The sequence below is a fragment of the Limulus polyphemus genome, unplaced genomic scaffold (assembly GCF_000517525.1).
Source record: "Limulus polyphemus unplaced genomic scaffold, Limulus_polyphemus-2.1.2 Scaffold3, whole genome shotgun sequence".
NCBI lineage: Eukaryota > Metazoa > Arthropoda > Merostomata > Xiphosura > Limulidae > Limulus > Limulus polyphemus.
Genome location: NW_013665613.1, coordinates 1035633 through 1062390, shown reverse-complemented (window position 1 = coordinate 1062390; position 26758 = coordinate 1035633). Strand labels below are relative to the sequence as shown.

Sequence of the window (26758 nt, the reverse complement as noted above, 5' to 3'; positions counted from 1 at the left end):
CATAAATAGCAAATTTGTTTTACAATAAGACAGCGTACAGTACAAAATTTCTTGACAGAGCAAACCAGAAAAACATTGTTATAACGTATAAAATGATGAACTGGAGAAGGGAGAAAGTATTTTCTGTTAGGATCCATTTGAAAGAATATTCATTTTAGGCTTAGATTAATAATTTCTGGAAAAATGATTATTCTTAGGGTTAATCGTACTTCATAAGAACGATGTTCCAGATTCTTTCTATCTTTGGGTTTATTTTCTACATCGTGGATCGTCTCATTCTAATAGCTGTAATTATGTATTACTACTCAAAAACTGAATATCTGATTCGAAGACCATCTCTAAGTAAATCAAATGTGCAAAAGTCACTTGTAGCTGCATAACGGGAGCTTATAGATAGATGCCGAATGGAATTACTGTGATTATACTGTTTTTCAGACATACTTTACCTGAAAACTCGGAAGTATGTCTGGTTTCAATGTTATGGATATTGAGTCAGAGGATCCTCTTTCGTATATTTTGCGGGTAAGATGTTGCTCTGAATTGGGTTAATCGTGGTTTTGAAGCCTGTTGCTGCTGCTGTGTGACAGTTTGCATTACCATATATAACAATAAGGGCTCTCTTATAATAACTTTTGTGTCCTATAGATGTAACCTTCTTCGTGAAGGGCTGTGACACATTCTCTGTAGATAAATCTATCTTGGCAGCATTGCACTGTCGAATGGTGAGGGAATGACCATGGATATATATATATATATATATATATATATGAGTTGCTTAATATGTCACTTATGGGATCACAACTAGCATATGTGACAACACACAGTTGCATTAACTTATCCAAATCGTTTTTATAATCTTAAAGTGTAATTAACCTTCTGTTTATATAAAAGCTATTCAACGTAGTCGTTATCAAAATCTATGAAAAAATGTAAGCTTCCTTTTATTAACGAAATTGTGATATGCTTTGGAACTTCTGTGTTATTTTTGTTTGTCATTATTAAAATAACACACAAGCTTGTTAAACTGTGAACCTTTTATAATACATGATATAACGTCTTAAAAAAAGAACAAGGAATCACATATGATCACAAATTCACAAATAACTGTCAAATAACTTAATTTAGGTGTATTTACTAATAATGCCATGTAAATAGCTTTCATTTTTATAATGCCTCCCAGTGGCACAGCGGTATGTCTGCGGACTTACAACTCTAGAATCCTGGTTTCGATACCCGTGATGGGCAGAGCACAGATAGCCCATTGTGTAGCTTTGTGCTTAGTTACAAACAAACAAACAATCATTTCTATAACGGTCCTCAAAATATTGATCCATCGCAGTGTTTTAATGTTGGTGTTTTTTTCTTTCTGGTTTACTTTGTAGTGACTTGTAGAATTTAAATTCTGATATTAATAAAAATTTATCGTAATAATTAAAAACAATACAGATATTAAAATACACCTTCATCGGGCGTTTTTACTTGGCCATAAGCAAATCTTCCTCTAAATATATCTGGGTCAACCGCTACTTGTTCATCCTGAAAACAAACAATTGATGATATTCACGCGCCGTTTACCAAAGACTATCTATGCATTTTACTAATTAGATATCTAGCAATCATTAACAGTTAATATCAGTATATGGTTTTCGTATATATGATCATTATAATATTATTGCAGATTAAAAAAAACAAAAAAGTACTATTTTGTTTTTCTAAATACAAAAACTGGAAGTATTATATAGACACACAAGTCTGAGTACATTTTTACTGAATTATCAGCATCTACTTACATCTCGGAGGTTGAACGTGATATCCATGTTACTTTTAAAAGAATCGTAGAATTCTGGATAGCGCTCCAGAACGTCCAGAAGATCTTCCCGGAGGACTTTATGGAGATCGCAGTAGGTCAAGGCACGGACATTACAACTGGACTTTCCTACTGTTTGATGGATGCAAGGGTTCTCTCCAAACACATCGCTCTTCCCTAAAATACAAGATCAAATGAAGAAAATAATTCAAGGAAAAACTGTATCATTTCAATGTTTATAGTTTGACAAATATACTTGTTTTACTTGTATAATTAAATGGTGTATTTTACTTAACTGACAACAAAATCTTTACGTTACCTTTATTATCATTTTATGTTCTCAGTTTGAAAACTATATTAGGGAAATTACCCGGAAAAACAAAGCATTATGTTCTTCAATGAAACATTTTAGAAACGGTATACACAAATTACAGAACATATAGTAAAAAGCATATTTCTTTAAAGGAACAAACATTATACTTGATAATAAGCTAAACGTTTTGAACAGTCAATTTGACCTACCTAATATTGCCATTACTATATCATCTTTTAAAATTTCAATTGTTCCCCTTGCAATAAAATAAAGAGCTGCCAGAACATCTCCACGATGTACTAGCGTGTCACCAGGTGGAGCATGTGTTGTTTTGAATTTCATGGAGAACGCCCTCAAACATCCAGGACTTACACTATTAAATGGTGGGGTATTTTCTAAGAGTTGTCTGTTCAAGTGAAGGCATATGTCAGCTTGAAGACAGTCTGGAAACCCCTTCAGCACCTGAAAAAAAAAAAAAAAGCCTCTAAAGTAGAACCAGTATGTATTTTAACTTATTAGAAAGCCCATTCTTTCAGTATTTAGTTAATCACTAGAATAGTTTAATCTTTGCGAGAAAAGCTTTTATTGCGGATTACTTAAACAGAAATGTCTGTTTGTTAAATTAGAATATGTGTGTGTGTTTTTCGAACAAACCATAAGGGGCTATCTACTGTGTCCACCGCGGCTAACCAAACTCCGAATTTTAGTGTTGTAAGTCCGTAGACTTACCGTTGTCCCACCGAGGTACATATGTTAGAAACACTATGCTTATGTAAACTAACATCATGTGTAGAAATGGTTGGGTTCTTAATAGTTTTTACTTGTCAGTCCTCAGATATCTTAACACACGGTATTCATAAGGAATGAATATTAAAAAGACTCAAAGCTTTCACGATGTTCACTTTGGAGATGCTAAGCAATATTAAGCTCTGTAAATACTAAAAATAAATGCTTTATGAAGGTCAAACATTTGAATAAGTTATCACAAGCTAAAATAAATGCATTATGAGCATCATATCACGAACGTAAATAAAAGGGGTCAGACAGTCTAATGTAAATTTTATCTTAGTTCATAAAATTCCTGTTACACGATGTTAAAATGGCGTCGTAGTAAAACCTATAACAAACAACTATCGTTCTCTGTTTGAGATTTTACGATAATAACTACGAAAAGAAACAGTTTTAGATTTAAAATATCAGGGATGTGATCCTCAGAAAACATTATTTAGAAAACATTGCATAAATCCTGCCGAAAACAACATATTTTCTACCTCTTTTCATTACTTTCACAGCTGAGTATACTGTTAAAATATAAACTTTGTAACGTTTTCTACTAAGTGAGTTTTATGAGAATCACAGTTTTTAATTCCTTTCTCCATATTGTTTTTCATCATAAAAAATTATATTTTTTATGTAAGTAGGCAAGATACAAAAGAACAATAAATACCTCATGCTTCGTGGCCAGATTTTAAATGAAGAATATCAGCTTTAATTTATCGTTTACTATTTAAGATGCACATGTGGTGTCTTGAAAAGTCATAGCCTGTCCAAACTACATTGAACGCTTTTGAGATACTCACTAACACTTAGTTTGTGCATTATGCATATAATATAGTAAAATCCCTTCGAATTCAAAGAGCGAGATAACCCTAAATAGCAGCATAAAAGCAGAGAATATATTAGGTTAAAAAAGGAAAATAGTATGAGTAAATGAGCATAGATAAAAATATTTAAACGTAAACACATGGGTAAAATATTGTATATATATATATATAACTGGAATATTCTAGTATGCGAAACACCAAACTGCTGATCCGTCTAGCTACTAACTTTAAAGAGTGAATAGACCTTATGCTAACGGTTATCTAGTAACCTTGAAGAGTGAATAGACCTAATGCTAACGGTTGGCCTCCTTAGTTAAAAATTTGAACTTGGTTAAAGCAAGAAGTTAAAACGGCGTATATTTTAAACCAAACTGTTACGAAAAACATTCTAGTGCAGGACATGCCATGGTGGTTAGCATCCTAATCGAGGATCGGAAGATCTAAGGTGAGAGCTGGAGATATTCGATTCAAGACGCTCCGTATCTGCATCTGATAATAGTTACATTCTCTTACTGTTTATTACAGTATTACAATTACCGGTACCTTACAATAGAAGGTAATTACACCAAAAGCTTAAATCATAAGAGGTCTATATCTTCATGATTTTTTTATTTTATTTTGCTGAATGTTTCAGATTTGAACCTTATTCGGGTGTAGCATAAAAACTTAAATATATCTATATAAGAAACCATAAAAACAGTCAAACTGTATTATAAATCTCAATGCCAAATACTTGTAACAAAAATAGTGTTAATGGTCTTATTATCTATAACAAAGATATACACTACGTGCAAAGATATACACATTATTTTGTTATGTTTATCTTTACACCTAAAATTGTTGTTTTTTGTTAAGTGCAAAGCTACATATTGGACTATTTGTGCTCTGTCTACCAAGGACAGTCGAGTCCAGGATTCTAGCATGTAAGTCCATAAACTTACCATATTGCTGAGCCCTCAGGGAATACACCAAAAACAGTAGCTAGTGGCACTATTCTATTTCACCCTTTGATTGCTGTTGAAGCCTTCTGGCCTATGTCATCCAGTGACATCATATCAATGTTTTGTATAGTCGCTGAGAACGCTATGAAGTGATGTGTTCCAAGGAGTATTCTTTAAATATTTTTTAGAGTTATAACAATATATTTAATTTAATTATCTAACAATTTTAATATTAGTTACGCATACATCGCCCCAATTGATGTGACCCTGTTTATAAATGTGTTATATTAAATGTTACTTAACATTAGTAGTTATTCTAGGTGTTGAGCGGCACCCCACCAGAGGGCGAAACGCGTGTCAACCTCAAGCAATAAGGGAGGGGTAGACACGATGACCTTATAGTTCCATTAAGTGACACTAGAGGACGCATTGCAAGGAATGACGTCATACTGCTAGGGGCACATTGTTAGGCTGGCATGACACTTGACAACGGAAGTTGTTTGCTGCCAGAGAGTACGTTGCTAGAAGATGTCACCACATGGCATCATAGTTCGAGTGTTACTCAACAGAGAGACCGTTGCTAGGACATGAAGTGGCAGAGCGGTATTTCTGCAGACTTACAACGCTAGAAACCGGGATTGTGTAACTTTGTGCTTAACTACAAATGAACAAACAAAAACAGTCTTAAAATTAATATTTTGTTTAATTTATATATTGATGTGCTTATACTTATCAGCATTGAAAGTTATTTTACCACAATTACAGTTTTGCTTATTAATTAAAACATTAAGTATGTTTTACAAAGGTGAACAATATTTCTACAGGCAGATGATATTACTTGGTAAATTGTGTTACTAAGGTTAGTGCTGTTCGGGTGGATGATGTTTTAATAAATGGATATTTCAAGAGGATGTTGAGCTCATCATGTGAATACATCATCAGTGTCTATATTTAATTATGTGTCCAAAACTTTAAAAGTTAGACCCTTATTTCAATGAGATAACTATTATAACGCTTACATATTATCTTGATTTATCCATTATTTGATCAAGGCCAATATTATATCCAATAATTTACCTTACGTAGTTTTACAATTATCTATTGCTTTATGTATAAAGTAGTTTATTAATTTATTTGTTCTATAGTTTTCGCTTCTATACTTAACGTTTATGACATATTTTTGGCTTTACTGACGTTTTATATGTAAAACACTTATCGTTAATTCATTTCTATAATTGATATTTATCATCTATTCATACTTAAAAGGACGCATATTTAAATCACATGTTTAGATTTATAAGTTGGTTTGTTTCACTAAAGTTTAAAGGATCTAGGTTTAACCACTATTATTCTTACCTTTAACAAATCTTGTTTCTTTGATGGATTAGGCATAATACTGAATGATTTCTACTAAAACATGTCAGTACTGATATAAACAATCTTTCTTCTGCAATGGAGGTTAAGGACATAATACAAGATCTGAGTCATCGTCACGTGCTTGCCTATCTGACTGAACATAGCTGACAGGCTCAATAAACTTTGATTTTATGCAATACAAAGGGCAAGCAAGGTCGTCACTTGGCCAGACCCCTCTTAAAACTTGTATGGAATTTGAAAGTTTTGTAACAAACACACAGAGATATGCATGCATATATATGTATATATTACTAGTTTGCAATGATATGGAGGAGACTAAAACATAACACTTTCAAACATATATATTTGTAGACAAATCAGAAATTCTAAAATTTCAAAACCAGTTTATGTACACCATAATAATTAAACTTGTTAGTTCAACAGTATACAATTTCACACACGAATGAACTTTGTTTATAAACGATAGTGTGCAATTCTTGTATTTCAATCGTACTTTACAATAAAAACAATTTATATACATAGGTCATATATCGTCTGCGATTTGTATCCTTCATTATTTACGTAAGTGTTTGCCCCCAGTGGCACAGCGGTATGTCTGTGGACTTACAATGCTAGAATCCGAGTTTCGATACTGGTGGTGGGCAGAGCACAGATAGCCCATTGTGTAGCTTTGTGCTTAATTAATTACAAACAATACATAAGTATTTATATATAGCACTCGTTTAATTTCTTATAGTCCGTGAAAGTTAGCTTGCTTTTTTGTGTTAGATTTTGACTTTTCAAAGTCTAATTTTCTTATTTTCTAAATATTAACAAGCTTCAAATCCCATGTTATAATTGTTCATGAATGTTTCAGTCTTAGAAAACGTAATTCTTCAAAATTGATATATATTTTGAAACAATGTTACGGTAACTTGTATTATTTTTTTACTTAAAAATATACAAATTGTCATTTACAAATTGGTGTTGTTATATTTCAAATGAATTCTAGTATTTTAATTAGAACTTGTGCATGATTCACAACTTGCGACACATGATACAGGACAGTCTTGAGTTGACCAACTCTATTTTGTAATATACAGGAAACAGTCAAATCAGTCTACAATCAGTTGAATTCAATATTCATGCAATTACGTTATCTTGTAGTTATACTAGTGATAATTATGGACAACTCATATGCTGTAAGTAATATTATTGGTTTCTAAATATATTCCTGAACTAAACGAAACACAGGGCTATTTAGATATTGATAACATGTAATCAAGATACAATATTTATAACTGTATATTTATATATGATATAGTCCCACTATCCATCATCCGTGACAAGCTTAATGAATTAGAAAGAAATGTGTGCCTACAAGTAGGTAGAATGTACTTACTTTGTGGCTTCTAACTGTTGAAGAAACTGATAACTTAGAGGCACTGAATATTATAAGTTGTCTTCATATTTGTTTACAAAATTATATTGATTAATACGATTTTCTGCGCTAATACAAAATTATCACATTCATTTCTTTGTTTTACAAACATCCTATGATGAAGACACTAGTAAATGCAAACTTATCAAGGTTTCAAATACTCGTCTAACGAGGAAGAGGAGGTAAGTTTCAATGCTTGGATGAATTTAAATATTTGTATATCTGAATAGTGTAAATTGGTTTAATTTCCTTTACGAAATTATATTGATTAATACGTTTTTCTATACTTATACTCATTTTTTCTGTCTTTTACAGGCATCTGTTAATTAATCACAAGGAAGAAGAAGAATTTATTTCTAAAACATGGAATACGAGAGTTAAAAAATACAATACAGTTGCTACAACGTACAACATATAATTTAATCCTAAATCCTCCGGACAGCCATTTAGAAACATTATGAACACATTCAATAAGAATATTCAGAACCTACTGGATGAAGTAACAAGTCATTTAAACAACAGAGATAAAGTTAGGGTTTGTGTTTATTCTAATCAGTTGGATAAACCAATAAGTACTCGTTTACAAAAAAAAGAGCTGTTTTCATCCGGCATGATCATAACAAACATCGAAAAGGTAAATCAAAGTAAAAGGTACATATCTTTAGACGAGTCTTTTAAAATCGAGACCACTACAATGGAATTACCTGTTGGTAGTCGGAATGGTAAGTTATCAAATATCTATTCTTAAACGACTTAAAAACATGATCAATTATTTTTATAAAGAATAACGATGACCTTTGCTGTGCTAAGGCTATAGTAATAGCTTTAGCATCCCTCTGAAAAGATCCCATATATATATATATATATTAGTGATCAGCGAAGATTACTACTGAGATGTATGGCTAAAACTTACATGCTTCATCTAATATTCCAGAAAAACTTTGTGGAATAGAAGAAATTTCAAAATTTTAACTTCATTTAAACACTCATGTACATATAATTTCTTCAGATAATTTCAAACGCATAATTTATAAAAGGTTTTCACGTCTTGAAAAGATTTTCCTTGGTATCATGACAATCATTTTGACGTTATCACGTCAATGACGGGTTTCCTCGGGGTAAATTATTATTGTTGTGAATGCAACAAGGAATTTGAAGATTTAAATGAACATCATTATTCGGCTTATTGTAATATTTGTTACAGTACTGAATGTACCAAAGGTCAACGCATAGACTTTGCTGATTATAACAGGTTTTGTAAGTTGGTAGACTGTTATAATATGCATAAAACAAAGAATGTAAAACAAACGATATCTTTATGTGAGAAAGTTTTATCAATATATTTTTTTGTTTTATTATTAACAAAAAAACAACCTAAACTAGATTTTCATGGATGTGTGAAATAAGATATGTAAAATCTAAATCGTTTGTTTTAAATAACCATTTATGTTTTCTCCAGAATAAAGACGTCAAAGATTCATCTAAAATATTTGTTGTGTTTTTTTAGAGTGATCAGGAAACCAAAATTCATGACGTAAATTACTGCGTGGTTCACGATTTTTAATGGTAAGGAAACAGTTTTTAAAGGTTACAATTCGTACTGGTGTTTACGAGGTTGGTCAAATTGACTGATCCCGTATGTAGATAGGGTAGATAAAATAACAGATAAAATATAAATCTTTACTGAAAAAAAAACAATGTTTGAGATGTACTTAGGAGGTTTTAGGGAATACTCATAGGAAATTTGAGATTTTTGAAATGAAGAAAACTATTTTTAATCTTAACATGAAAATTACTTTGCACGTGGACTATTCAAAACAAATACACAATATATTCATGGACAACTCTTTATTTTAGTTTATTAAAAATACTTCACTAAAAATAAGATTCTTTGTATGTGAAATATTTATAATGTTAACTGAAAGACTGACACATTTCGTGAAGATATACATATTACATTGAAAGTTAGAAGTATTAAATCTATAAAGACTTGAAATGAGTACAAATAGGTCACGTGGGTGGTCAAATTGACCAAGGTGTTACGATAAAGTTGATTACACATTGAACTAGATCATTCTCTAGTGGTTTGCTTACAAACTATTTGTGCGGTGATCTTACCAACACGCCCTCTGGTGCCACATCGTGGTCCTAGCAACGCGTCCTAGTTTGTTTAACACTCGAACTATGATGTCATCTGACATCTCCTAGCAACACGCTCTCTAATAGCAGACATCGTACATCATCAAGTGTCATGGTGGCATGACAACTTCCGCCTCTCAAGTAATGCCCTAACTACTAACATTATATCACTTAATAAACTTGTTATACCAGTTTTGCTATATTATACATAATTTACTTAAGGTATACTGGAGTTAGATTTTGATGGAATATGTTGTTAACGTCTCTGTTTCATTACTCTTTAATTTTTACAAGAATATTGATCTATGATCATTATCAGAATTTCAGACTCTACAAGTCCCTCAGTAGTATAGCAGTAAATTTACGGACCTACAACGCTAAAATCCGGGGTTGATTCCCTGCAGTGGACACAGCAGATAGCCCAATGTAGCTTTGCTCTAAAACAAACAAAGAGACTCTACAATAGTCATTACCACTTGACTTACAGGACTGACTTTCACAATTTGAACTCGCTGTTTAACTTTCATATCACATTTATGAAATATGTGTTGTTTGAAATATTAACCTAACACAGCGATAGAACATAACTTTTATTTTTTTTAACAAAGGTTGTTAATGCTAAATATTTTATTTAAGTTTTTATTTTAAAGCTTTTCCTCTTTTGATATTATATGCTACCTATACAAAATATAATAAAAGAGTGTATCATTGGAAATATATCGATTCATAATGTTTAGAAATAGTTATTTGATTATCTGATAGATACTATTTTAATGAATTATTATTGTGCTGTTTAAGTATGAAGTATATATAAGTTATACTTTTTACAGCTAGATACTGAAAAGGCTGCAGATATTTGCTATTTTGATCAAGTTTGACCATATAATAATCAGAAACGGATTTGTTTATGTATGAATGCTTGCAAATAAGTAATTTGTATTGTATTTTATTTATGGTTACAAAAACAATATGTTTTATTATAATTTAAACAATGAAGAATAATTTTTTTCTTTAAAAATTAAAGTCTGATTACTACAATAGAATTTTTATGATTTGTATTACTACACGTATCTGTAAAAGAGTATTTCCATAAATACATATTTGTATTTTTCAAATCATATATAATTCTAAAACCTAAAAATCAAAACTCGTAAAATCTAAGTTATGTCTCTGTACTCTTTATGAAACCAAAAACAAATCTGCTAAATAAACAATTCTGAAAAAGACACTGGGCCTAAAAATATATTTACGTTTGAAAAAAAAAATGTAAAATATAACAAATATTACCAGGAATAGGGTGTTAATTATAACAAAGTTTTCTCTTATGAAGATAAAATAGAAAGTAAAACCGAATTATGCATATGATTAATATATTAAAAATATCATTTATAAGTTCAAATACAAGGTTAAGAATTGAAAAAAAAAACACACAGCGATAATAATAAATGAATTAATTGATAGCAATGAATTAGAATTATGTAATCATTAAGGGCATTAAACGCAGATTTGTTTGTTTCAAATGAAATTGAACCACTCTTTACAATAATTATGAATTAGTTTTATAATGGTGTATGCATCGAAGTCTAACTGCAGACAATGTCAAAAATTAGTATGAAGTTAATTTTATAATGCCAATCTGAGTAGCCATTATTAATCTACCATGTACATGTTAATAAGAATATGATCTAACTAGCAACGTACCATATTCATGTCGATACCATTAGAGTAAGTCCAGGCGTGCTGAAAGTATTCTTCCAACCTCTGTCGAAGTGGGTTTGGAATCTGATGAAACCGAATAAACTCCTTCACCCGGAGTAACTGAGTGTGGTAACGAGCGGTTCCAGAGTACAATCTCTGGATGATGGCAGATACATTACCAAAAATACTGGCATACATTAGAGCTGCAGAAAATATAGGTTTCGTAATAAAAATCTTTACATTATAGGTACCACTTACCAAGAACAAAGGCCAACCACATTAAATTCAGAAATGATACAAATGAGAGCTATAATGTAGTTTGAAAATAAGTTCAGTTAGTAGTTCATCGAAATAGCATTATTATTAAATAATGATCTGTACTTATTCTTTAGAAGTATTTAGAATGTTAATATTATTTCTCGAAATTAAATTTCCAGTGAAATTATTTATTTTACGGGTATTATAAAAAAATCAAAATAAAATATCTATTTCTGATAGCTATGTTGCTATCAATAAGCACGTAAACTAAGAATATATTCTAATTAATGCTTAGTCTGATCAAAGATTTATAAATAATTTTATAATTTTTAATAATAAATAAACAACTCCTGGTCTTCCTTATCGTTTTCTCGTTTTTTTAAGTGACAAGTCTTCAGTCTCCAGAAGAAATCTTTTATAGGCAAGCTTTCGTACATAATAGGAAGATTACAAAACTATTGAACCATTTTAATGCAACCATTGCTCTAAAACTTTCTAACAAATAAAATGCCCGCTGCACTGTTTTCTAACCATAGGACCAAGGCCTAAAACCATATCCTGTTTATTTTCATACTGGTTTACAGGGAACATATTTTTTTTTCTTTTGTCTCTAAACAAAAAGCTACACTATGGACTATCTATGCTGTACTACGGGTATATAATTATATTTTTTAGCGTCATAAACCTTCAGACTTACTGCTGAGCCATTAGGGGGTTTCGGGTATTTTAATATATTTCAACATTTTCTTATATCTCTTCATTTTGTTCTTGTAAATTTATGTTTGATTTATAATGCAGGCATGAAAATCACATTGTAATTAAGTACTCGGTCTCATTCCGAAAAAAACGAAAACGGTTTGGAACCACCGTTCTTGTGGGATAACAACTGTTTCACGAAAACACACAATAAAAAACGAAAATTGCAAATAAATATTAAATAATTTTTAATAATTACACTAATTTGACATGGTTATAATAATTCGTATATAACAAATATTATATGTACACTAAATAAAGAATATCTGAAAAATTCAAGCAATCTCTAAAAATAACAATAGTTTCAATTGTTTAGGTTTAGGGTAATACTTTTTGGGAGATATTTCCATGATATTTTGATTCATGTTGTGTCGCTCTCTTAGGAATGTAAAGCTATTGAATATGTCTCGGTTATTTCATGGTAATCTTAACAAAGTTAAGTTTTCAATGTAATCCATTTACGCTTGTATTTTCATTTTCCACAAATACCAGAGAAGTCTTTCCCAATTTTCGGAATATATGGTAAAATGATCTTGTTATGTTATTGTATCTGCTGAAGTTTTAACAACACTACGTTTTAACCAAACATGCAGTAAAATTAAAAGTTAAAATACTTGTTTATATGGACTTTCTAATTTGAAGTATTTTCTAGTTCATGATCGTGGGTAATTTTTAAAGAAATAAATGTTAAAAGAATATGATATTGTTCGTCTTTTCCCCTTCCAAGGTAAATTATGTGGATTTTTGTTGATTATTAAAATATAATTTAAACAGGTTAAGTTTATTTTGTTAACATTCCTAAGATTAAAATATTGGGATTTAAGAGTACGCTTTATGTGAATGATGTTTCAGGTCCCATGGGATTATTTCCTTCACACATTATCATTCTTAATCTCATGACTATGATTATTCGCCATTGGTCGACACCGAAGTTTTCATGATAATAAGCTTCTGTAAAGGACCCTGTGGTCAATGTGAAACAATACATCTTGACAAGCTTTCCACAAACCCTTTGCTCTATGGCCGGACGTGGCCTAATGGTTTATGTGTCGAGCTGAGGACATCAAAGGTCCAAAACTCGATCCATGATGTGTCGTTAAAACACAATCCGCTTTGGAGCATTATAACAATTTATAACAGTTACTTTCCCTATTCGATTATGAGTAGCCGCATAGTTTGAAAGTGTTGCTGACTGGTCTCTTTACCTGTAATCAGTAGTTATAAATTAGGTGTTTCTGTGCCTGAACATCAATATTTCTGACCTAATACTTTAGTCTATGTGTCACATGTAGTGCATTAATGTTCAGAATACCAAATACTCTTCCACTTTACGTGAATTCAGCTTTCAAGACAACGCTTATGAAAAAAACATATTCACAAAAGTCACTGAAGCTGGCAGCGGGGAACGGGGACTTGAAAGGTATGCGATTGAATTGGGTTAATGTGATTCCCATTTCTTAGACACCCATTGCATGAAAACAGTTGTTTTTTTATTTCACTGAGTGATTGTAACCTTGGGAACTTTTAGCTTTGAAAACTTTTTCGATTTCAAAACTTGTATATTTTCTTGTTAATCTTGTTTGGAGATATATCCAGCTTTATCACTATGAATTGTTATGTAGGAGAATTTCCTTGAATAACCATAGTCTTCACTTTATTAAAAAGGACGTTGCCCAGAGTTGATTTTGGGTAACGTTTCATAGCCTGTCGCTGTTCTATAGCTCTACTCCGCGTGTGTTTCGCTTCCATAGAGAACATTGAAGGCTCTCTTTTCAAAATGTGTTCTCTTGCTATATAACTATTAAAATATTTTGTTATATGAATATACTTATTCTGAAAGTGTATTAATATATATGTTCATCGAACTATAATTTCAACCATGGGGACTTTGCACTGTTAAATTGTAAGAAATTCATTGTAAGCCAAATACATAGGTGCTAATCATCTCGCCCATGATGCCATGCCTTGTATATATAAGTGAATTTTATGAAGCACGATCAGAAATTCGTATATCGTCATCGTATCCTAATAAAATTGTGCCACATCATATCAGTTTGAACAAATCAGAGGAATCTGGAGAAAATAATGAGAGACTATTATATTGCCATTAAGATCGAGGCACATCCGATAAATAGAAAGAACTATTTAAGCTGATGCAATATCTTTCGTGCGCAAGAAGGTTGTAAACGTTCAATTCTCAACAAACTAGCTAAAGCACAGTTTTAAATTTTGTATTAATAATTATTTTAAAGTTATATTAGCTGATCTACCGCAAACGACAGACAAATGAAACATCAAGTTCCTTACATCAGCATGACGCCATTTTTTTCAAAAAATCCACAACCGGACACGATAATTTCGCTAAAGTGTTTCATTTTGAACTATCTGACAACATTTCATCCACCCAGGAAATATCTTCTGATTTTACTTTAATTCTATCACCATTGTATCCCATTTCTGCCATTTTTATGGGATTACTGGCTAAACACGTTCTCTCAAAATGTACAGTGCGAAGTCGATTATGGTTCGTTGTACTTATATCGCAAAGTCTGATCTCTTCTTGTTATGAATACAAGCTTTGTGTGTTGCTTGAACTTCAACTTGGTGGTGTGCCAATTCTATTATTTCAGCCATATACCACACAGCAAATCGTTTTTAAAATACAAATAGACAATTTCGATCGACAAAACAAACCAGTGAACACATTGACAATAGAAATAATCATACCACACAGTGAACTGGTTATCCTGCCTTGCGGTGTTTGACGCCTCTAACGTAACGCATTTTCAGCATAGGGAAAAATGACTATTTTACGTATTCGGAGCGTAGAGCATTGAAAGAGAGTTAATCGCATACTGCTACAAAATTATTGTAAGTTAAGTTAATTTTATTTTTTTAATTACGTAATAATTACAATGAGCATCAACAACAACTTTTGGACATGATATAACAAAATTGAAAAAGTTGCTTAAGTGTTCCCTAACTTCTTGAAACTCTCAAAATAATTACTATGAGAACTGTTTAAAGAAATGAAAACTTACATCCGATGAGCATAATAAGGACGGCGAAGATCTTTTCCATGTTTGTGTTTGGAGAGACGTTGCCAAAACCCACACTTGTCAGGCTACTGAATGTGAAGTACAATGCAGTCACATACTTGGCTTTGATGCTTGGTCCTCCATTTGAGTTGTTGTAGAATTGGTGGGTGGCATTAGCCAGGTGGTCAAGCCAGCCTATCTTGTGGGTTAGAAGAGGGCGCTCGGCGTTGCCAATGGCATACCAGATGCAGGCGAGCCAATGAGCAATTAGCGCGAAAGTAGCCATGAGCAAAAGCAGTACAGCTGCTCCATACTCTGAGTAGCGGTCGATTTTTCTAGCCACTCTCACCAATCTTAGTAGTCGAGCTGTTTTCAGCAGACCAGTCAGAGTTGTGGTCTGAGCGTAGAGAAAAAGAAAGTGACCATCTACATTTTCGGTTTAAAATTTTAAAATCTGCTCAACATATCTTACAACCGTTTTTGTTTAAAGATAGAAATGGGGCTAAGTGGCCGAAGCAGGGACTTGTTTGAAGCTTTGATTCTTTTGTGTTAATAAATAAAGATTCTATTTAGGAAAATTAAGAAACTAATTTTCCTACAATTAAAAACGGTGCATGAGTCGGCGTTTTAATATGTAGCTTTACTTCATGGATGACAATATTAAGTAAATCACTCTTAACCAAAAAAAAAAAAAAAACAAACAAATCAACAGAAATGTTTGGCTTTGACATTAACTTAAAAAAGCAGCATTTGTTAGTCTTTGACTATGGTACATTAATATTAAGAGCCACTAGTTCCTAACGTTTATAAAAAAAATCCAATTTTTGTATTGAATGCACGGACAAAAAGGTTTTTGAAAAATTTTAAACTATCTATACTATAGCTTTTTCAGGACGAAAATGCACGTATATTCATTTTTTTTTCTTCCCGCGTCATAACGCATGATAGAAATATTGAACTTGCTCATATTATTTAGAGACAACATGCAGAAGTCATTCCTGGTCTCTAAACCTTTTTTTTTTTTTGATGCTAAACACCAAGCTGGGCAATGTGTAATCTAGGTTTTGCCCACTGCACGGATCAAACCCTAATTTTAACATAATAAGCCCTCAATCTTACCGCTGAGCTATCTTTAGGTTTTTATTGAATATACAATTAAGGAATGAAATGTTTACTGAACATGGAAATCTAGTAATAAACAGAAATAAGCAAGTCTGATTTCATATCTAGGTTAATTCGATTGTCGTTGACATTTCCAAATTACTGAACTTTATAATGTTTTTTTTTTAATTATATTTCTTTGTATGGTTACATCATGCAAAAACACCAGCTATAGCAAATGATGAGTCTTTAAGATATAATGGTATTGCATTATGTGATAATCCAGATATTGGATGAAGCACACAGAGTATAGTAACATTTATAAACGTCCAATACTTTAGGTGTTAGAACTTGTTCGTGATCGCAGCATTTTGTGTGGCACTCCAAAATTGGAGAAACATATTAGTTTTAAATGAGTACGATCAATAACTCTCTGAGAAAATAAAGTTTTGACGTCATGTAGTTTAAATAATAATCATAGTCTGAATATATGAGCAAAGCTTGTGAAAAGTTTTTCATTAATTTTTTAAACAAAGTTTTACAAAAGAGTTTCCATTTTCATTAATACGGCATCAATAAGTTCCGAAAACTGAGTTATTGATAATAAGAACATTCATTGTTACAAAGTTTGTTCTTTAAAAAGATACTATACTGTTATCTAAAGCCATGCATGATTAAAACGCAAATTAAAGACGTAAAGAAGTGATTATGAATGAACAAGTGAAGAGGAAACAACATCACTTTATTTATAGAAGTAGCAATACTACTTCTGCTCGTGGCTACTTCCACGCTGATTGATTATGGGCCGCCAGAAGTCACCGTGTCATGCAGATCAACTTCACCAGGCAGTAAAAGATAGGAAGAGGGATATCATATTGAACATTTTTCAAACTGACATTCAATAAACCACTACGACAAAAAAACACCCACCCACACACACACAAAAGAAACAACAACTAGGGGTTAACAGCGATGCATGTAATTGAGACTGTTGTAACACTTGCGCCGGTATGCACTTCTCCGTAATGTCAAAAGTTATTGTTATGGTTTCAATGTTAATTACTTCATAAAATTTAACAGTTGGAAACTAGACCTAACTTTTCTTGTATTATAATTATTCTTGACAAACCTGTTCATATCAACTTCAGAATGGAAGAACTAGCAATTGTTTATATTAAATGTTTTATAGCGCAACGATATTTCTTACAGTCTACTTTAACGGATGACAAAATTAAGACTGATGTATAATATTTGTAATGGAAAATTAAAAATTATTTTATAAAAATTTAAATATTAGATTAATTGCTCAATATCAGAAAGGAATTACAACAACGCATTTTAGTGACTTTCTACAAGTGATGTTGAAAACGTTTGACAGAATTTTTTTTTTTTCAATTAACTTCAAAGCAGAATAAATGTAATTCTAGAAGTTTTTATTTAGTAGCAAATTATAGTAAGCTAATATTTGAAGTTGAACTAGCTATAATTAATAGTTCAGTTTCCAAAAGCTTAGACTATAAGCGATCAAGAATCTTACAGGTTAATGAAACAAACTAACACAGAAATGGAAATTGGGTTAATGTGATAAGATCACGTACAAACTACGGTTAAGAGAATAAAGACTGAACTTTGTTCTTGGTCAAACAAGAATAAAAATCATTGTTGAATACATTATACATCTGACTGATTATTTTTACAGCAATGTGTTAAAAACAAAACAAGAAGTAAAGACCTAGAGTGCGTACCTTGGTATATTTCTACTTTCAAGCTATACAGAGTAAAACAAAAATGTTTTTATGTCACGGTCAGTTTATAAGTTTAAGTATGAGTAAAATATATCTTTGACTTTCAAGATCTCGTTGTTGGTATAGTAGAATAGTCGTTATCAAATATCGTGCATTTGACCAGGTGTTCCAAGACATTTATCTTCAATGTCTGTAAACAATTGCAATCGATTGGAAATGTGCCTTTCACAAGGAAAGCTGTGGTCCCAGTAACTAGATACTGACCAAAGTAGAAAACATTTGGTCTTGGATGTGAAAATCAACAAATGACAGACTGTCCATATGTTTGGTTCCTTCAATATTGGTCAAGACTTGACTACTTTTAATTGTAAGATACGAAAGGCATTGCAAACTTATCATATAGAAGTCTACAATTATTCTATTGTTTTATAATTATTATTTCTGATACAAATAGAAAAGGAAGACTTCAGTGGTGTTTAGAGCACAATCTGTAGGCAATAAGTTCAGTGCCCGGCATGGCCAGGTGGTTAGGACGCTCGACTCGCAATCTGCGGGTCGCGGGTTCGCATCCCCGTCTCACCAAACATGCTCACCCTATCAGCCGTGGGGGCGTTATAATGTGACGGTCAATCCCACTATTCGTTGGTAGCCCAAGAGTTGGCGGTGGGTGGTGATGACTAGCTGCCTTCCCTCTAGTCTTACACTGCTAAATTAGGGACGGCTAGCGCAGATAGCCCTCGTGTAGCTTTGCGCGAAATTCAAAACAAACAAACAAGTATATAATGCGGTCTGTACGGACAATATAGTAAAAATACTTGACCATCTTGTGTTGTTGAGACAATGCAAGCCCTGAAAGTCGTTGATGAATATTACCATTCCACAGTGCTATATTTCTACCACTACCGACAAGGCTCTTCCAAAGCGATAACATTCCATTGTGCTCGAAATATTGGAGTTCAGTTCGTAGAGCACAACAATATCTTTCAAAATATCTTTCTTGGTCAACAAAATCATCAAACCTCCATCTGATGAAGCACATTAAGATGAATTTCAATGTCCTATTCGTCATGTAATTCTTTGCTGCAATAACAGAATACACATCTCCGTGAATACACTGCAATTGAACAAGATACCGTCTGTTTTCTTGTGGATTCCACGCCAAGACCAAGCTTTTATCTGGACGATAATTGATGCAGTCCGATATTAACTGAAGGTTTCTGATACAGTGGCCAATAGAACGTTTTGAAATATTTAATAAAGTTGAACAATTTGGTATAATTCATATTATAATAATTATCATATAAATTAGTAAAGATTGAAAAACATTATTATTATTTACAATACGAAATCTGTTCGCTAAGTATTTTAGAAACCTTGAGCTTTTATTATACTATAGTTTAGGAGCAAAATTGGGAAATTCTTTAAAGAAAAGTTTGACTTCCCAAAAAATAAACAACAAATAAATGGTTTGGTTTATCTCAAATCAATGTTAAACAAATGTATAATTATTATAACTTTTACACTTAAATATTATAATATTATTTACTTAATTTACTTTTTAACAGTTTTTCATCTAAAAAACGCAACATCTCAGTTTATTTTACGAAACTCTAAATTTTCGTCATTGTAGTAACTGTACATGAACTGCTCGAAATTACGAAAATTAGCAAATAATCAAATTCCTTAAAGAAATACAAATATTATATGATAAGAAAGATGAAAGATTCAAATATGAAAAACTATTGTTGAATATTCTTTGAGAAATTATGTAAAAGCTCAAAGCGTAATACAGAAGACGTTAATACATTAAATCTTACAAACAATTAAAACATGGAATAACTTACCGATGATTAGCCTATATTAATTGAAAAATACGCTTATTTTTCTCACTGATGCATCTATTGTACCTCGAAAAATATTTCTTGAAATTCTATCTTTTACCTTTAAACAAGGTGCTTTGTTCAAATGTTAATAATGATTGCAATAGCTTCTTCTCTCGTTATTGAGCTGAGTTATCGTCATCGTCTATATCTCATTACCTTCCAAAACCTTCCATTTTCCCTGTATATCAGTTGTTTTATTTAGACTTAGATTAATGGTGTTTGTTCTGCTGGGTTTCTAGATTGTTTCTATTTTGTTTTAACAGTTTGTCTTTTGGTTTTATACTATGATGCAATTTTTTAAACCACAAATACTAGCATCCTTATTGCGTGAGCATTATGTGAAATTCGAACGAGTTGTGAAAGGTTTTAAATATGCATACTCTATAAAGATGAATTATAATAAGTTTTGAATATAATAACCTAGAGAAAACATGGACTTACCTCGTCAGTCTCGGAGCCGAAAAGCAGCAAGTCAAAAGGAATTGCTGCCACGATGTCAATAATAAACCAACCTCGAAGGTAGTGGACAGCAATCCGACCTGGATGGCTGACGACTTCTTCATTTGAGTTGACATAAGTTGTCCGAAAATTGATGAGTATATCGATGATAAACATGACGTCGACTAAAAGGTCGATAATGACGATAGGGTCGTCGCCGTAATTCTTGTTACGCTTGGTCCTGTTCTCATTCAGCAAGAACGCTGCAACGTAAGGTGTGAAGATGGCGGTGTAAATGACTAACAAGAGTATTATCCAGTCCCAAAAGGCCTTAAAAGGAGAGTAGTGAAGGATAGTCCATTTGTTGATTCTGGGCTTCTGAAGCTTGTGCTCTGGAAGAACATCAGCGCTCAACGACAGCACCTGATTAAAATCGGAAAAAGAAAAGCTCGCACCAAAATATTTGGAAAATTATTCGAATATTTAAGCTACCTATTAACTTCTTTGCTCATTCATAGATAGCTGACTAATCAAAACGTTGCTTTTCTTTACCTATTGGAGCTGTGAAGACTATAATGGAATTGACAATTATTAAAATATCTTAGTTTCAAATAAATATTACTCTTAGACAGTAGCTCTCTTTATACACTATGGTTACTCAAAGAATGAATTTCAAATCTATTCAAACAAACATATACACACACATATATATTAGTTTGAATCTCTCGTCTGGGACAAGAAAAGTTCTCCAAATCTCTGTGAAGAACTGCAAAACTCTTTAAAAACTATTCCAAACTGAGAAAAGAAAGCATTGTACACGGTGAACAATAATGCTCAATTTTGGCCAGTTCCATCAAAAATTAATGGAAGTTATAACCTCAAGGCATCCCCCATGTAGAAAAAGGTCGCTGTTTACTTCACACTGTGCATTCTACTTTACAGAACTCTTCCCGCACAAAAACATTAGGGGAACCAGGGTGAAAGGAATTCAGCTAGTTTTTACCAATACTCTGTGAAATTACATACGCTAACATGCACGGAAATTAAATCAATTATATAAACTTATAGCAAAATAAAGGGGGTCGAAAACATCCATTATGCCGTCATAAAGCACTCCTTACGTGTATACGGCCTCACAATTTATTTGTCAAGTATAGTAAAATAAGATAAAGAAACTATACTGGTAGAATACTATAACGTGATTCCAGTGTTGGCTTTATACTTAAGCAAGAAACAGTTTAATACACATATGAGTATTTCAAGAAAAAAAATGTTTTTTAGTATATTTGTATCAAAATAACAACATCAAATCTAGAATAATAGAATGATTATAATAAGTTTTTGTTAAACAGTATACAAGAATAAGACTTTCTGTAAACAACATTCCTTTTAAACAACCAAATGTAACTGGAAAGCATTGGAACTTTTATAATATATTAGGCTACTTGCGACACTGCTATAAATATCAAATGTTAGGTTGTAAAACGAACAGGTTTATTTAGGAAGACATTTCAAAACGTTAAACCCAGAAAACGCAGCCTTGCAGTTTAATATACTTGTAAAATAATTGTTGAACTAGTTAAAGGGAATTCGGTAGATTTGTTAGATTTACTCAGAGTTTTGTTTTTGATTTTAGCGTTGTAAGTCCATAGACTTACCGCTGTCCCACAGGGGGACTTCACTAAGAGTAATAATGTTCATATAAATAATAAATGTAATACTGATTGAAAACCCAGGGATTTACGGTTTCTCGGGTTGTTTCTAACTGAACCAGTATTTATCAACTTAAAATACAAAGAAACAGACTTGTTTATGTTGTATACACACTTAATATACATGGGAATTATGAAGAATACCCTATATAAATTATCATATCTTAAAATCCACTAAACCATGGGGAACACAATTTCACTAGATACAGACTGAGGAGCAGAATAGATAATATTTGCAATAACGTATTTAGGAAACGGCTTAATATACTGATTGAGAACGAAACACGTTGAACACGTTTTAGTGATAGTTTTTGAAACTTTCATGCATAATGTTCTGGTGAAATCTAATATCCCTACAACACATACATTTTAGAGCTTATAATCAAGATAAATATGAGAGTATTTTTAATAACAATCCTATGAATCGATACTTTATCACAAAAAATAATTTTAAAAATAGCTAGATTTTATACATATATAGAATATAGTTTGAAAATATGGATAATTACGATCAGCATATTCCAAATGTTATTTGTACAATATGGATAAATAAATAATAGAATACTAATAGTTATTTTTTCGTTTAAAAGTATCCAATTAATATAAAATAATGAAAATATGAAAATGATGTTGTGTAACAGTAATGAAAGGCAGAAAGAACCTTTCACGAAGACGCAGCAAAAGGCTGACACTACGCTGAAATACTTTTCCAGAAAATCAATACAATTTACATCGCAAACCAAAAGTACTTGTAAGTGCTACATGTTTGCTGTAGTAAGACACCTTTTTCACCCTTCGCTGCTGGTCTTTCCATCTGTAAATCAGAAACTTCTTTTTCTTTGTAACAGGATAAATCACACAGCGTGGAGTAAGATATTAAGGAATAAGGTGAAAATATATTAAGTAAAGAAACTGTATGTTCTCAAAATATATTGAAATGATACGTTGATTTACAGCTGTAAGTACTGATTATTTTTTATATAAGGGTGTAAAATATCTAGCCAAGGGTATTCGTTTAAGAAGCAAAATTTCTATAAAGGATAGTGTTAGATAATGTTCCATTTCCTTCTTTCTCTTTTTATTAAATTCCTAATGATCTCATTAGATGCTAATTGCATACCTTACTGTGTGAAAGGTAAAATAATTGACTCATTTAACTGATCAAATACTTGTGTTATTACATTCAAAGCCAAAAGTCTAAAAAAAAGGGGGGGAAATGTGCCCTATTTTAGGGTAATGCTTATCCCTCTGCTCGAGCAAAACCCTATAACAAAACAGTCAATGTTGGACAGTTTCTAATTATCATATCAAATGTAGCGATAATCGGGTCCAGCCAACTGTGGCTGATAGATGCTAACATACACACATACACGTATATAATGGATCATCACTTTACTAAAAATGTGTAAAAAAGTCTATCTTAAAACACTATAGCATATTTGACCATTTTTTTAAAACATTATTTTATAAATGAGGCATGATTATTTCACCCACACTAAAAGACAAAGAAAAACAAACAAACCAATATTTTTTCCACTATCAAAGTTCAGTAAGAAAAGTAGCAATACTGATAATGTGAACTATATTCTAAACTCGTTTCCAGTAACTAAATAATTTTCTGTAACGAGTCCTCGCTTTATAAAATACTTTAACTGAGGTCTTTTGCTTCGGGCTTATCTGAGGAAATGATAGGTGATACGTTCTACTGAAAGTATTCTTATGCAGAAGATAAAGCCTTTTAATAATACTTTCGAATAAATGAATAAAGGGACTATAGTTATAAAAGACCAGGAAACCTGAAAAAATGGGGAATTTAAATTAATAACTTTTTTTTTCCTTTATGTGATACTGCAAGACAGAGTAAGCAAATATATTTAAACCATGAAAAATATGCCTTGAGGTTTGTAGAGTTATATATTTCATGAATAACTTTATATGTGTTGTCCTTTCTCTCACGAATACCATATTTCGTCAGTGCAACTTCTGTCTCACTTTCGCAAGTATAGGACATTATTATGTATAGCATTAATAGTTTATGAGCAAACACTCAGAATCGACTATCATAATTCTTCCATTTGTATTTTCTGAATAGCATGAAGCCACACCCTTCAATTTAGATATAATTGAAAAACATCGTTAAAGATATATATATGTGTGTGCGTGTGTAGGAACTAACCACTTAGAAGGATAGAAAGATTCATCACAAACAACTGCAAATTACTAAGTGATTAGCTGGTGTACATATACATTCTCGTATATATATATATACATTTTAATTAAATATGAATAAGTAGTGCATTATTTTCTACATGTGTAGTTGAACTATTTATTACCTCTTCAGTTGATTATGTGTGGCATTATTGCCGAACGAGGGCTTATGTGTATAATCAAACGTTTAAATAAACTAGCTGAGGGTACCAGTTAAGGAAAGAAAAATTATATAAAGGACAGTGTTTTCCCTTTCCGGTTTTTTTATATTTTATGAAACCCCTAATGACCTCATTAGATGCAATTTGCCTACCCAGCTTTGTGGGAGGTAATAATTGGCTCATTTAACTTATTAAGTACTTGTGTCTTTAAATGCAAAGCCAAAAGTTTGTAAAAGTCTATATTTTAGGGTATTTATAAATTATTTTAGACAAAAATTCTAAAACAAAGTAGTCCATAATACAGTTGGACAGTGTCCAGTTACCATACAAAAAACTTACTGTAACTAAGCCCACCAACTCTGGGTGATAGAAGCTCACACACACACAGACACATAATTTATCTTCTTTAAGTTGTAGAGAAAGAACCAACATATCAACATTATTATGTTGCCACTTGATAACAATAACAATAAACTAAAAGTTCAAAGATGCAGCTTTTGAGTTGATTGTTTATTTTTATTTAACTTTTTTCAACGACATAATTCAAAACCTGGTTTTCATTCTCTTCTTCATCAGTGAATTTGATGTCAGACTGAACGTTGTTTACATGTTGTAGAAATGACTTTTGATGGTTGTTGTATTCAAATTCACAAAATACATCGTCGACGTACCTGTTTGTTTTTTAAAGTTAAGCACAAAGCTACATAAGGGCTATCTGTGCTCTACACACCACGGATATCGAAACCCGGTTTCTAGCGTTGCAAGTCCACAGACAAACCGCTGTGCCACTGGGGGGCGCGACGTATTTAAACCAGTGTGTGGGAGGCTGTAGAGCTATGTTAATGGCATGAACATAATAATAGAAAGAAACTCCAACAGTTTTAACATGAAAATGTTCCACAAATCTAGTAATAACAATAACTACTTAAAGTGGGACTCAGCCCATTCAACTCAACAAAAAATTGGCACGTTATCAACTTTATTTAAGGTGTATAGTAGATTGCCTCTCCTCACAAAATAATCTAATGTTGCGAATTATTATCTACTTATCATAGTTTGTTGAAATATTGTACCGTTAATAAAAACTATTTCTGTTCACATATTTACAAATAAACATATAGTTTAAATGAATTAAGGAAAATTAATTTGTATTATAACTAAAATGCACTTTGAAAATAGTAATATATAAAATATGTAAAATGTATTTGGTTTTAGAATAAAACTTATAACAGTTATTTTACATTAACATGCACTATGTAAATAATATACTGACTAACGAAACGGTGAGAACGAGTGTCGTACTACTTTCTTAGATAAGAATATGTACTGATATGTTCTGACTATTAAAAAAACCCCAATGAATATTAAACTTTCATATCCAAACAAGAACCATTAAAAGTTTTATAGATTACGTTCAGTGAGAATATGGAAATACTGATTAGTCTTTTCAGTTACTTTCATATATAATAAATTTCTCGCGTCTTGCTTTTGAGTACTAATACACTACGTTTTATTTACTATTCAACAAACTTCAAAATACACTTTACAGTTCCAATAAAAGTTAGAATTTAATAAATTTTATTTGTTATTGTTTGTTTTTGAATTCTACCTATGTAAAGGAGTTTTCAATATAATTGTTCAAATATTTTCAATAGTTATCGGAATGAAGATATATTGGTTGAAAAGCAATCTATACAATTTTTGCGCAGTTTCCAAGAATTAGGAGCTCAAAATTTGAAAGAGCATTCTAAAATAGTTTGTGTCTACATTTGTTTGTAAATAATGAAGAGTAAATGAAGGATTGATATTGTATATTTAGTTACTTGTAGTTGATCTTCTATTTCCTAAAATAACCGTTGTAATAATAATGTAGAGAGCACCCACTTTATATATCAAATATGGCAACTATAACGATTTTTCGATCAATAACCTTCAGTTTTCAAGATGCGTAGGGAGTTCTATGACTAGTAGTAAAAACTGGAACTATCCCGTAATAATTTTTCATGGCATTAACATGGTTTCTCATCTGAGTTTTCGAAATAAGTAAGAACCTGACATAGTTATATTATAAGATAATTTTGTTATAAAATCAAAAACAACCGTCGTAAGAAGAATATTCACCATATACTTTATTTCACCACTATAAGAAGCCTTTTCGT

The 26758-nt window shown here is 31.7% G+C and overlaps 1 protein-coding gene across 3 annotated transcripts in view; it reads right to left on the bottom strand.

Moving 5' to 3' along the window:
* The window catches only part of LOC106468929 (potassium voltage-gated channel subfamily H member 6-like), a 173038-nt gene that overhangs the window by 13867 nt on the left and 132413 nt on the right, over positions 1-26758 (bottom strand). For all 3 annotated transcript variants that reach the window (XR_002612854.1, XM_022397938.1, XM_022398013.1), the window contains exons 6-11: positions 20522-20941; positions 15355-15748; positions 11303-11502; positions 2330-2582; positions 1791-1984; positions 1461-1536 (exon numbers count right to left, since the gene is read on the bottom strand). Coding sequence is in view for 2 of the 3 variants with exons in the window: in XM_022397938.1 (XP_022253646.1) it covers positions 1461-1536; positions 1791-1984; positions 2330-2582; positions 11303-11502; positions 15355-15748; positions 20522-20941 (1537 nt within the window). In the remaining variant the exon portion in view is untranslated. The remainder of the gene's footprint in view (positions 1-1460; positions 1537-1790; positions 1985-2329; positions 2583-11302; positions 11503-15354; positions 15749-20521; positions 20942-26758) is intronic.